This window comes from Elephas maximus, chromosome 7, assembly GCF_024166365.1.
Source record: "Elephas maximus indicus isolate mEleMax1 chromosome 7, mEleMax1 primary haplotype, whole genome shotgun sequence".
NCBI classification, from domain to species: Eukaryota; Metazoa; Chordata; class Mammalia; order Proboscidea; family Elephantidae; genus Elephas; species Elephas maximus.
In genome coordinates, this window is record NC_064825.1 from 129,925,092 (window position 1) to 129,937,462 (window position 12,371).

General features: G+C 44.0%; 1 protein-coding gene across 1 annotated transcript in view; it reads left to right on the forward strand.

The window, feature by feature from the left end:
- C7H11orf80 (chromosome 7 C11orf80 homolog) overlaps positions 1-12,371 on the forward strand; it is a 92,500-nt gene that overhangs the window by 62,895 nt on the left and 17,234 nt on the right. The window contains exons 10-12 of the mRNA XM_049892598.1: positions 5,981-6,127; positions 9,955-10,076; positions 11,843-11,953. Coding sequence (XP_049748555.1) covers positions 5,981-6,127; positions 9,955-10,076; positions 11,843-11,953 — 380 coding nt within the window. The remainder of the gene's footprint in view (positions 1-5,980; positions 6,128-9,954; positions 10,077-11,842; positions 11,954-12,371) is intronic.

Consider the following 12,371-nt stretch of genomic DNA (forward strand, 5'->3'; position numbering starts at 1 on the left):
GTGTGGTCACTTGAATCCTGAAGAAGGTGACCAGTAGGGCTGTGACTGCTCTGAAAAGATGGAACCTACTAGGGCAGGCAGCCTCTCTGGGAAATAATCAACTCTTCATCTAGGAGGTAGCCCTCAGGGCAAGGCTCTTTTCCCATAAGCGGCAGTTATTTCAGAGGGTGGGTATGAGAGAAGGCTTCCCTGGGAGGGGGTTTCTGGAGGTAAGTCGTTTTTGTGAGGAAAGAATGTTTGACCTTAACAGATGGGATATCATGCCTTAAGGATTTTGTAATAGAGGGGTGACCTAGGTGAATCTGTGTTGTTGTTAGGTATTGCTGAGTCCATCCCGACTCATAGCAACCCTATGCACAACAGAACGAAACACTGCCAGGTCCTGTACCATCCTCACAATTGTTGCTGTGCTTGAGCCCATTGTTGTAGCCGCTATGTCAATCCATCTCGTTGAGGGTCTTCCTCTTTTTCACTGAGCCTTTACTTTACCAAGCATGGTGTCCTTCTCCAGGGACTGATCCCTCCTGACAACATGTCCAAAGTAGGCGAGATGCAGTCTTGCCATACTTGCTTCCAAGGAACATTCTGTTTGTACTTCTTCCAAGACGGATTTGTTCATTCTTCTGGCAGTCCATGGTATATTCGATATTCTTCACCAAAACCACTATTCAAAGGTGTCAATTCTCTTTCGGTCTTCCTTATTCATTGTCCAGCTTTCGCATGCATATGAGGTGATTGAAAACACCATGGCTTGGGTCAGATGCATCTTAGTCCTCAAGGTGACATCTTCGCTTTCCAACACTTTAAAGAGATCTCTTGCAGCTGATTTGCACAATGCAATGCGTCTTTTGATTTCTTGACTGCTGTTTCCGTGGGTGTTGGTTGTGGATCCATGTAAGATGAAATCCTTGACAACCTCAGTCTCTTCTCTGTTTATCATGTTGTTGCTTATTGATCCAGCTGTGAGGATTTTTTTTTTTTTTATGTTGAGGTGTAATCCATACTGATTCTTTCATAAGGTTTTCACTGGCTAATTCGTTTCAGAAGTAGACTGCCAGGTCCTTCTTCCTAGTCTGCCTTAGTCTGGACGCTCAGCTGAAACCTGTCCACCATGAGTAACCCTGATGGTATTTGAATAGTAGCAACATTGCTTCCAGTATTGCAGCAACATGCAAGCCTCTACTGTATGACAAACTGACAGATGCATGGGGGCTAAGACAGACTAGGAAAAAGGACCAAGAAGTCTACTTCTAAAATAAATTAGCCGGTGAAATCCTTATGAATAGCAGCAGAACACTGTCTTATATAGTGCCAGAAGATGAGCCCTCCAGGTTGGAAGGCACTCAGAAGACAACTGGGGAAGAGCTGCCTCCTGAAAGTAGAGTCGACCTTAATGACGTGGATGGAGTCAAGCTTTCCTGACCTTCATCTGCTGATGTGGGACGACTCAAAACGAGAAGAAACAGCTGCAAACATCCATTAGTAATCAGAACCTGGAATGTACAAAGTATGAATCTGGGAAAATCGGAAATCGTCATAAATGCAATGGAACACGTAAACATTGATATCCTAGGCATTAGTGAGCTGAAATGGACTGGTATTGGCCATTCTGAATTGTACAGTCATCTGGTCTACTACACCTGGAACTACAACTTGAAGAGGAATAGTGTTGCATTCATCGTCAGCTTCTCAGATTATTTGCTCAGCATACAGACTGAATAGGTACGGTGAAAGGATAAAACCTTGACGCGCACCTTACCTGACTTTAAACCACGTAGTATCCCCTTGTTCTGTCCAAACAACTGCCTCTAGATACATGTACAGATTCCTCATGAGCATAATTAAATGTTCGGGAATTCCCATTCTCTGAAATGTTATCCATAATTTGTTATGATCCACACAGTTGAATGCCTTAGCGCATAGTAAATAAAACACAGGTAAACATCCTTCTGGTATTCTCTGCTTTCAGCCAGGATCTATCTTACATCAGTAATGATATCCCTGGTTCCATGTCCTCTTCTAAATCTGGCTTGAATTTCTGTCAGTTCCCTGTCAATAAACTGCTGCAGCTGCTCTTGAACGATCTTCAGCAAAATTTTGCTTGCGTGTGATATTAATGATATTGTTCAATAATTTCCACATTTGGTTGGATCACCTTTCTTGGGAATAAGCATAAATATGGATTTCCTCCAGTAGCTTGGCCAGGTAACTGTCTTCCAAATTTCTTGGCATAGATGGGTGCGCACTTCCAGCGCTGCATCTGTTTGTTGAAACATCTCAGTTGGTATTCCATCAATTCCTGGAAGTCTTTTTTGCCAATGCCTTTAATGCAGCTTGGCCTTCTTCCTTCAGTACCGTTGGTTCCTGATCATATGTTACCTCCTGAAATGGTTGAACATCGACCAATTCTTTTGGTATAGTGACTCTGTGTATTCCTTCCATCTTTTGATGCTTCTTGTGTTGTTTAATATTTTCCCCGTAGAATCCTTCACTATTGCAACTCAAGGCTTGGATTTTGTCTTCAGTTCTTTCAGCTTGAGAAATGCTGAACGTGTTCTTCCCTTTTGGTTTTCTACCTCCAGGTCTTTGCACATGTCATTATAATACTTTGTCTTCTGGAGCTGCCCTTTGAAATCTTCTGTTCAGCTCTTTTCCTTAATCAATTTTTCCTTTTGTCTTAATTACTCAACATTCAAGAGCAAGTTTCAGAGTCTCTTCTGTCATCCATTTAGGTCTTTTCTTTCTCTCCTGTCTTTTTAATGACCTCTTGTTTTCTTCATGTATGATGTCCTTGATGTCACTCCATAACTGGTCTAATCTTCGATCATTAACGTTCAGCCCGTCAAATCGATTCTTGAGATGGTCTCTAAATTCGGGGAGGGGGGATACACTCAAGGTCATACTTTAGCTCTTGTGGACTTGCTCTAATTTTCTTCAGTTTCAGCTTGAGCTTGTATATGAGTAATTGACGGTTTGATATGCAGTCGGCCCCTGGCCCTGTTTTGACTGATGATCTTGAGCTTTTCTATTGTCTCTTTCCACAGATGTAGTCGACTTGATTCCTTTGTATTCCATCTGGCAAAGTCTGTGTGTATAGTCGCTGTTTATGTTGTGAAAAAAGGTATTTGCAATGAAGAAGTCGTTGGTCTTGCAAAATTCCATCATGCGATATCCGGCTTCGTTCCTATCACCAAGGCCATATTTTCCAACTACTGATCCTTCTTTGTTTCCAACTTTTGCATTCCAATCAGCAGTAATTATCAGTGCATCCTGATTGCATGTTCGATCAATTTCAGACTGCAGCGCTGGTAAAAATCTTCAGTTTCTTCATCTTTGGCCTTAGTGGTTGGTGTGTAAATTTGAATAATAGTCATATTAACTGGTCTTCCTCGTAGAGGTATGGATATTATCCTATCACTGACAGCGTTGTACTTCAGGATAGATCTTGAAGTGTTCTTTTGGATGATGAATGCAACACTATTCCTCTTCAAGTTGTAGTTCCAGGTGTAGTAGACCATAAAAAAAAAAAAGTACAATTCAGAATGGCCAATACCAGTCCGTTTCAGCTCACTAATGCCTAGGATATCAATGTTTACGTGTTCCATTGCATTTATGACGATTTCCGATTTTCCCAGATTCATACTTTGTACATTCCAGGTTCTGATTACTAATGGATGTTTGCAGCTGTTTCTTCTCATTTTCAGTCATCCCACATCAGCAAATGAAGGTCAGGAAAGCTTGACTCCATCCATGTCATTAAGGTCGACTCTACTTTCAGGAGGCAGCTCTTCCCCAGTCGTCTTTTGAGTGTCTTCCAACCTGGGGAGCTCATCTTTCAGCACTATATCAGACAAGGTTCTGCCGGTATTCATATGGTTTCCACTGGCTGATACTTTTCAGAAGTAGACCACCTGTTCGTTCTTCCTAGTCTTAGTCTGGAAGCTCAGCTGAAACCTGTCTGCCATGGGTAACCCTGCTGGCATTTGAATACCAATGGCATAGCTTCCGCCATTACAGCAACACACAAGGTCCCACAGTAAGACAAACTTACAGATGCTGTGTGGGGGCCTGACTCATAGTGACCCTATATACAACAGAACAAAACACTGCCCAGTCCTGCACCATCCTCATGATCATTGTTATGCTCAAGCCCATTGTTGCAGCCACTGTGTCAATCCACCTCACTGAGGGTCTTCCTCTTTTTTGGTGACCCTCCACTTTACCAAGCATGATGTCCATCTTAAGGGATTGGTCCCTCCTGATAACGTGTCCAAACACGGGAGACAAAGTCTCACTATCTTTACTTCTCAGGAACATTCTGGCTGTACTTCTTCCAAGATAAATTTTTTCGTTCTTTGGCAGTCCATGGTGTATTCAGTATTCTTTGTCAGCATCATAATTCAAATGCATTAGTTGTTTTTCAGTCTTACTTCTGAATCCCCAGGGCTTTCCATATCTCTTTTTCATTTTCGTTTTCAAGCTTCATTGCTTTCCTTCATGGTTCGCCATTTTGTGAGCCTGAACTTGCTCAGTTAACTGTAGAAATGAATAATGTAGAGAATGTACCCTCGTCTCCCTCCCTCATTACTCTAAAGACAGGATCAGGATCCAAATGGAGGTACTTCTCTGTATGAATCTGGAATTTTGGGCTGTCCTGATTGCATTCTAACGCTACTGTAAGGTACTGGATTACTTGGGAGTGTAAACAGCATGTAGTGTCATAAAGAAGTTGTTAGGTTTCGTCGAGTCAGTTCCAACTCATAGCAACCCTGTGTACAACAGAATGAAACACTGCCCAGTCCTGTGCCGTGCTCACAGTCGTTGTTATGCTTGAGCCCATTGTTGCAACTACTTTGTCAATCTATCTCATTGAGGGTCTTCCTCTTTTTTGGTGACCTTCTACTTTACCAAGCATGATGTCCTTCTCCAGGGAGTGATCCGTCCTGATAACATGTCCAAAGTATGTGAGATGAAGTCTTGCTCCTTGCTTCTAATAAGCATTCTGGCTGTACTTCCTCCAAGACAGATGTGTTTATTCTTCTGGCAGTCCACGGTATATTCAATATTCTTCGCCAGCACCATAATTCAAAGGCATCAATTCTTCTTCTGCCTTCCTTATTCATTGTCCAGCTTTCACATGCATATGAGGCAATTGAAAACACCATAGCTAGCTGGGTCAGGCGCACCACAGCGGTTAAGAACACATGGTTAAGAGTCAGTCTGCAACCCAGTCCCACCACTTACTATCTCATATTGGGCAAGGTATTTAACCTATGCGTGCCTCTTTTCTTATCTGTAAAATGGGCATGAGAATAGATCTTACCCCATAATGTAGCTGAAAAGTCTACAAGATGGAAGAGCACATGCAAAGAATTTAATACGGCATGTGGTAAGCTTTCAGTACAAGTTAGCTGTTATCATCATCATCACTCAGGTTTGAACCTTACCTCTGCCTTTTACTAGCAATTACCTGTTATCTAAGTAAGATCTACCTTAGAAAGTTATATGAGGAATAAATGAACTTAATATATAATTCTTGCTCAGTAAATGCAAAAGGAGCATTGTTAGGTCTGTGAAGCCCAGTTATTACTTTGTTCCTCCTGTGGGTCACTGCTCCTTGCTTCCATCATGTGGCTGGAGAATCAGGTTCAGGAGGAGAAGGGAGTGTTTGAATTTAGATCTCATATTCTCTTTGTTCAGGACATAGGTTCTTTAGTTACTTAGCATTTAGAGGGCTTTACTTATCTTAGAGAGGAGCCCTGGTGGTGCAGTGGTTTAAGCCCTTGGCTGCTAACTGAAAGGTTGGTGGTTGAAATCCATCGGCTGCTCTACAGCAAAAAGATGTGGCAGTCTGCTTCTGTAAAGATTACAGCCTTGGAAACCCTGTGGTGCAGGTCTACTCTCTCCTGTAGGATTGCTATGAGTTGGAATGGGTTTCTGGTGTGGTACTTAGAATACTGTGTAATATCTTGTCCTCTAGATTGGGTGCTTCCAGATGTGAGTTATCGAGTGGAATCCTGTGATGGGGACCAGTCTCAGATCATTGACCCTCAGGGACACACTCTGCTGCTCTTCCTCTTTGTGGATTTCCACAGTGGATTTCCAGTCCAGCAAATGGAACTCTGGGGTAGGTATAAGAGAATAGGGCTGGCAGCTTGGGTGTCCTTACATGTTAAGGGAATAAAGAAAGGGAGACATTGCATGATGCATATATCTGAACTATTGCTGTACATATTTCTGTAAAATAACACCTTTCAATGAAAAACCTTGCTTAAATAAACAAAGCATATGGAAAAGATATATAACTTGGTCCAACACTTAAGTGACATTCCAGTTTGATTGGCAGATACTTCCTACAGTGCTCTCTAGGAGTATATTACCTTAGACCAGTGGTTCTCAACCTTAGCTGCACAGTATAATCCCGGGGAGCTTCTAAAAATGCCCAGGCCCCAATCCCAGGGATTCTGATCTCCTTGGACCGAGTTGGGCCTCAGGAATCAGTATGTTTTGGTAGCTTTCCAGGTGATTGTGATGTGCACCCAGGTTTGAGAACGACTACCTGTGACCATACTGCCCTTCCAGGTGGAATCAAGGAATGTCATCAGCCTGTCCTGGCCTTGGGCCTACATCTCAAATACAGCGTGAGGACGTGTGGGAGTGCGCTGGCGTGAATGGCGTAATGTGGTTGTCACACAGACCTCTGGAAAGGGCAAATTGTTCTTGCTCAGACATGCAAGGGGGGACAATCTGTTATCAGAAAGGTTCTCTGTGTTAAGGCTAAAGCAATGGTTTAAGCATATACGACAGAATCACCTGAAATGTCTGCAGCTTCCTGGGCCCATGAGTATTTTTTATAATGTCAGAATTTGGTGCAGCTCAAGAGTCTGCATTTTTAACAAGATTCCCAGGTGATCCTTAAAGATAGTAAAGTTTGAAAACTACTGAGTGTGAGTGAAGTTGGTTTATGCATTTTAACCCAATAAACTCTGGGACATAAATTGAAGTGTTACTTTCAGGGGAGTGGCGGGGAGAAGTGGCGTTCATAACAGTTTGGGGAAGGGGTCATAAGCTCCTGAAATGTTTCTGTGTTCTCCTTTCTCTGTGGGCCGAGGAGTTTTCTGGGGACCCTGCTCTCCAGGCATGGCAGTGCTGTTTGATGGGGCCCTGCTCCCACTGAGCCGTAGGAGAAGTGAGATGGCTTCCAACCCCAGCATCAGAAGAGCCCCCACTGACTGGTGCCAGCTATTTGTTGAACAGACCGTCGTCAGCTGTGGGATTCTTCCATGCCTTGCCTCCCTTTCCCCAGCACATACACACTCTTCTGGAGAGGAGCCCTGCTTTCCTGGACTCTGGCTTGTGGCTCTTGATTAGAGAATCTGGTGTTCCCGCTGTTCCATTGATAAAGGTCAATGATTAAAAAAACACACTGTTGTAAAGTCGATTCCAACTCCTAGTGACCCTATAGGACAGAGCAGAACTGCCTCATAGAGCTTCCAAGGAGCACCTGCTGGAATCAAACTTTCGACCTTTTGGTTAGCAGCTGTAGCTCTTAACCACTGTGCCACCAGGGTTTCCGAGATCGGTGATTAGACCCAAACTAACGAGGCTTCCAGCAAGGGGGTCTAAGGTGAGGGTGCCTAAGGTTGTTACCAGGCCCAGGCCCTCACAGGCAGAAGCTGATGAGAGAGTCGGCTTAGTATTGTAGAAGGGACTTCAGGATAGAATCGAGAGACCTGCGTTTAATTTTAGCTCTGCTGCCAGCTTCCTGAATGGTTTTTGGGAAGCAAGTCACATATGTCATCTGAGCCTCCCTTTTCATATCTTTAACATGCGATTGATTGTCAAACCAGATGATATCAAAGACCCTTCCAAGTCTAAAGGCTCTCTTAAGACTTAAGATCTGCTGTCTTCCGGCAGGCGTTTTTTTTGAGGCCTGCCGGAGGGAACATTAGCTCAACCATTCTTCCCTAGGTTACTACACAGTCTGATAGCATGTTCTGAAATCTACTGAAGCCTGATTCTTCAGAAACCAGTTTTACGTATCGTTCTTGTAGTCCTGTGATAATTTTTACAGCTTCTGTGTAGCTTGACTCCAAAGGCCTGTGTTATCTCTGTGGTTGTACGCAGGACTGGATTAAAAAGAAACCTGTCGCTGCATTGGTAAACACAGTCTTTCAAAATCTGCTCACACACCTGGCCGTCTAGGACCGGCCTCTGAAGAAGGCGCACAGTGAGGGTCAGCAGGTGTGAGGTAGATGGATAGTTAAAGATACAGTAATTTCACCTTCTCCTTCCCCTCTTCTTATATCCTTGAAAGCTTTCTCCAAGTTCTTTCTTTAGGAAACAGATTGTGCGGAACTACAGTCTGTTTCCATGTGTCTTAAAAAATCGCTTAATTGGCCTTCTGCCCACCTTGTCATGGTAACTTTTCTATGATTAACTCATTCTTTTGCTGCATCGTCAAAAGCATCTGGTGGTATCAGCCATTTTAGGAATGAACTGGTGGCTTCTTAATTATATGTCTGCTTTCAGAGGGGCCTATTTAGAAGGTAGTGTGGTCAGTCCTTCAGTAGAACCTCTCCTTTCTTGAACTGGTTTTAGAGGGAACAGTTTGTATGACCTCTTCACCATGGATTTCTGGGGTGTTTATCTCCTTAGAGGCGGAGAAGTAAAGACCTTGTTTAAAGGGTCTTGCATAGATGACAGAAATGAGAAGACGTCTAGGAACTACAAGTAACTGTCTCAGGCCAACTGATTTCTTGAGGCCATTCTTAGGACAGGACTATAGGATACAATAATCTAGATGCTGTCATTATAGCAATAGCAATATTTTGCTTTAAAATATTGTGTTGTACATTTCAGAACACCTCATACATTATCCCAGTTTCTCCACACAGGATACCTGTGAGAGCAGGTGGTTTAAAGCCATTTTTTGTACTGAAGTAGAGGAACAAAAGTGACCACCACTGGTTGGTGCTAGAATTGACCCGAGGACCTATGCTCTCCTGATTCCAGTTGCAGACTCCTTTTGAGCTGACCGCATGTTACCTTCCCTACCAGGGGAGCATCATTTTTAATGTAGTCCTTAGGCTGCCTCAGAAACCCTGGTGGCCTAGTGATTAAAAGGTCAGCAGTTTGAATCCACCAGGTGCTCCTCGGAAACCGTGTGGGGCAGTTCTACTCTGTCCTATAGGGTCGCTGTGAGTCGGAATCGACTCGACAGCAATGGGTTTGGTTTGGTTTTTTGGTAGGCTGCCTCATCATAGTACCTTTGAGCACACTATCCACAGGAGAACAGAAAAATTTGGAACAAAGAAAGTTTGATTAAATAGCATTTTCTTCAGGTGCCCTGTAAAGTGAATTTGTCTTCCTGTGTCTCCTGCATCGGAATCATTAAAAGGTAGCCTGTTACCTGGTGGGAGTCCCTGGGGGTGCAAACGTTGGACACAGGCTACTGACTGGAAGATTGGAAGCTGGCGTTCACCCAGAGGTACCTCAGACGAAAGGCCTGGTGATCCACTTCTGCAAAATTAGCCATGGAGAACCCTGTGGAGCACAGTTCTACTCTGACACATGTGGGGTTGCCATGAGTCAGAGCTGACTCAGCAGCAGCTGTTTTTGTATTCTTTGATTTTTAAAAATTATTTTATTATTTGATATTTTATCCACAGCAAAATATGTGGTATATATTTCTGTTTCTGGTATGAATTAAACAAGATCCCTCACTTGTATCTTCAAAAGTAATATTCTCTAATTGAGCATGCTTTCATTCGTAAGTGAGAATTGTGTGGGTTTTTAAGGTGCTTTTTATTTTTTCGGTCTAAAAAAAGTAATTTGTGGACCAGTAGAAGTGACCTCTCCTTCAATAAGGCCTCTTCCCCAGTCCCAGCCCTGACTCAGAGCACATAAGCAGCAGTCCTGAGTGGTCATCTAGGCTCACTTCCCTCCCTTCAGGAGTCTATGCTTTGCTCACAACTCATCTCAATGCCATCCTCCTGGAGAGCCATCGAGTGGTACAAGACTCTGTCCGGATCGCTGTGGACCAGGCCTTAGAGCAGCATCACCAGGTTGCTAAGGTAATGAGGCTTACAGCTTCCTTTCCCTACTCACTCTGATGAGAAGACAGCTAGAGGGCATGGCAGACAGGGCCCCAGAGCCCTTGCCCCCTTAATGCCCCTTCGAAGCTCTCCCTGTCTGTCACCTGGATGATCTTGTTCCTGCATCCAGCCTGTGAACTCAAGCCTAAACTTACACGGGTCACTCTAACTAGCTTGCTTAGTCTTACCTCCTAGCAGGTGAGTTTGAGTAAATAGGGAAAGAAAGAATAGAGAAAAATGACTAGTAATGTGCCGCTTCCTTACCTAGCCATCTCCCTTCCCACATGCATTTCTGGGGCTACTGCTTCACCAAATCTCACATCCTTCCCCCTTTCACTTTCTTCTTAGCTGGCTTTCTGAATTCCTCCATCCTGTGTACTCCTGTGGAGCCCTGGTGGTACAGTGGTTGAGTGTATGGCTGCCAGCCTAAAGGTCGGCAGTTCAGATCCACAAGTGGGTCCTTGGAAACCCTGTGGGCAGTTCTACTCTGTGCTCTATGAGTCAGAATTGACTCGATGGCAACACGTTTGGTTTTGTTGCATACTTTTGGGAACACATTTCTTACTCCATACGGCCCCCTCTCCAGGGTGAAAACAACCACATTAAAAGCAAAACATGAAGGTTTTAGTTTTTAGGTAGTAAGTGTATCTGCTTTATTGCCCAGTCCCTTTTTGCTTGTCTTTTCTGGATGTGTCTGTGTCAATACATCATTTTTAGGAAAGGAGAGAACATTTCTTTGATTTATTTCAAGACTTAAATGTCATGTATATGCTATAATCTCAGTAAGTATTGTTGGTGGAGGAGGAAGAAGTGTTGAGACCCTTCTCTGACTGAAATCTTAGGCCTCTGTAAAAATGGTGCAGGGGTGGAGTCTGACCTCCTTTCTCTTCACAAGGGGGAAGGAGAATCAACATCAACAGACCCAAGCTGCTTCCTGAGAGGCGGAGCTCAGACATGCCTCCTCTCTGCCATCTTTACCAATTCTGACACCAACTGTCCCTCCCACGGCACTCTCTACTTCTCTGTGGGTTCGATAATTCATTGCAATGGCCACACAGAACTCACAGACCGTACTCATGATTATGGGGTTTATTAGGGAAGTAACAGGTTTTTTTTTAACAGGTTATAATTCAGGCTCAGAAACACTCAGGATATAGTTGTTCCATCAGGACAGCCTCTTTTCAGCTGTGGTCCCAGGCTGACCTCTCTGGCCCTAGGCCTCTGCCCTGCTTGGGGAAGTGTTACAAAGCTCTTATAGCCCCTGCCAATATATATGCCCAGAGGCACACCACTCTTCTAGTAAACCTTGGCCCAAAGGCACTCAGCCTCCTCTCTCCTTGGGCCAGGAAACCTACCGTGTGGTCTCCTGCCATGCCTCTCCCCTTCTTCAGGGTTACAGCTCACTCTCTGTTTGCTGGGTCCAGGAGCTTCTCAACACAAGGATCCCACGTCCAAAGGAGGCTCTCTATGCTCCTGGCTATCCTTTGTTGGTGGTGGTGGGATCCTTCCTCTGCTCTGGAATTGGCTCTCTTTTAAGGCAAAACTGACCAGTTCCCTTGGTGGGCCACAATTGCCGTATTTGCACAGTCCCATCCAACCACTTGGGTGGGGGTTACAAGGCTATGGTGAGGAAAGTCACACGGGAGTGATCCATCACACTGCAGCCGTTTTAGGAAACTCTGAGCCAGCAATTGGGATTGTTGTCCTGTAAAATACAGGCCCCCACCCCCTTTTATGTTCCCCAGGCTCATCAGAAACTGCAGGCCTCCCATGCTGTGGCTGTGAATTCCATCATGAGTGTTGTGGTCGGAAGCACCAACAGCACCTTCCGGAAGATGTGTCTCCAGGCCTTTCAGGTTAGGAGGAGGTTGGGGATGCTTAAAAATGCCAATGTTTGAATGACATTCTAGTTCCCATCTTCATAATAAGTAGAGTGGTTTCAGAAACATTATTTCATTGGATCCTACTCTGACCCTACGTAGTACTAGGCCTGTGGTGGTTTAAGAAATATTTGTTGAATGAATAGTGGCGTGTTTATTTTATAAATGAGAAAACAAGCTATTTATAATTCCTACTTCCTTTAGGTCACACAGCTAGTTAAGACCAGAGCTAAGATTAGAGCAGTGATTCCAATTTCTGGTCAAAAGATGTTCTGCTACGACCTTGTGGTGACAGAATACTTTAGAAATAACTGAGCAACTACAATTACTACAGTATTGAATGGTATAGAGTTTTGGAATCAAAGGCTTAGACTCAAATCTTGCCTTACTGACT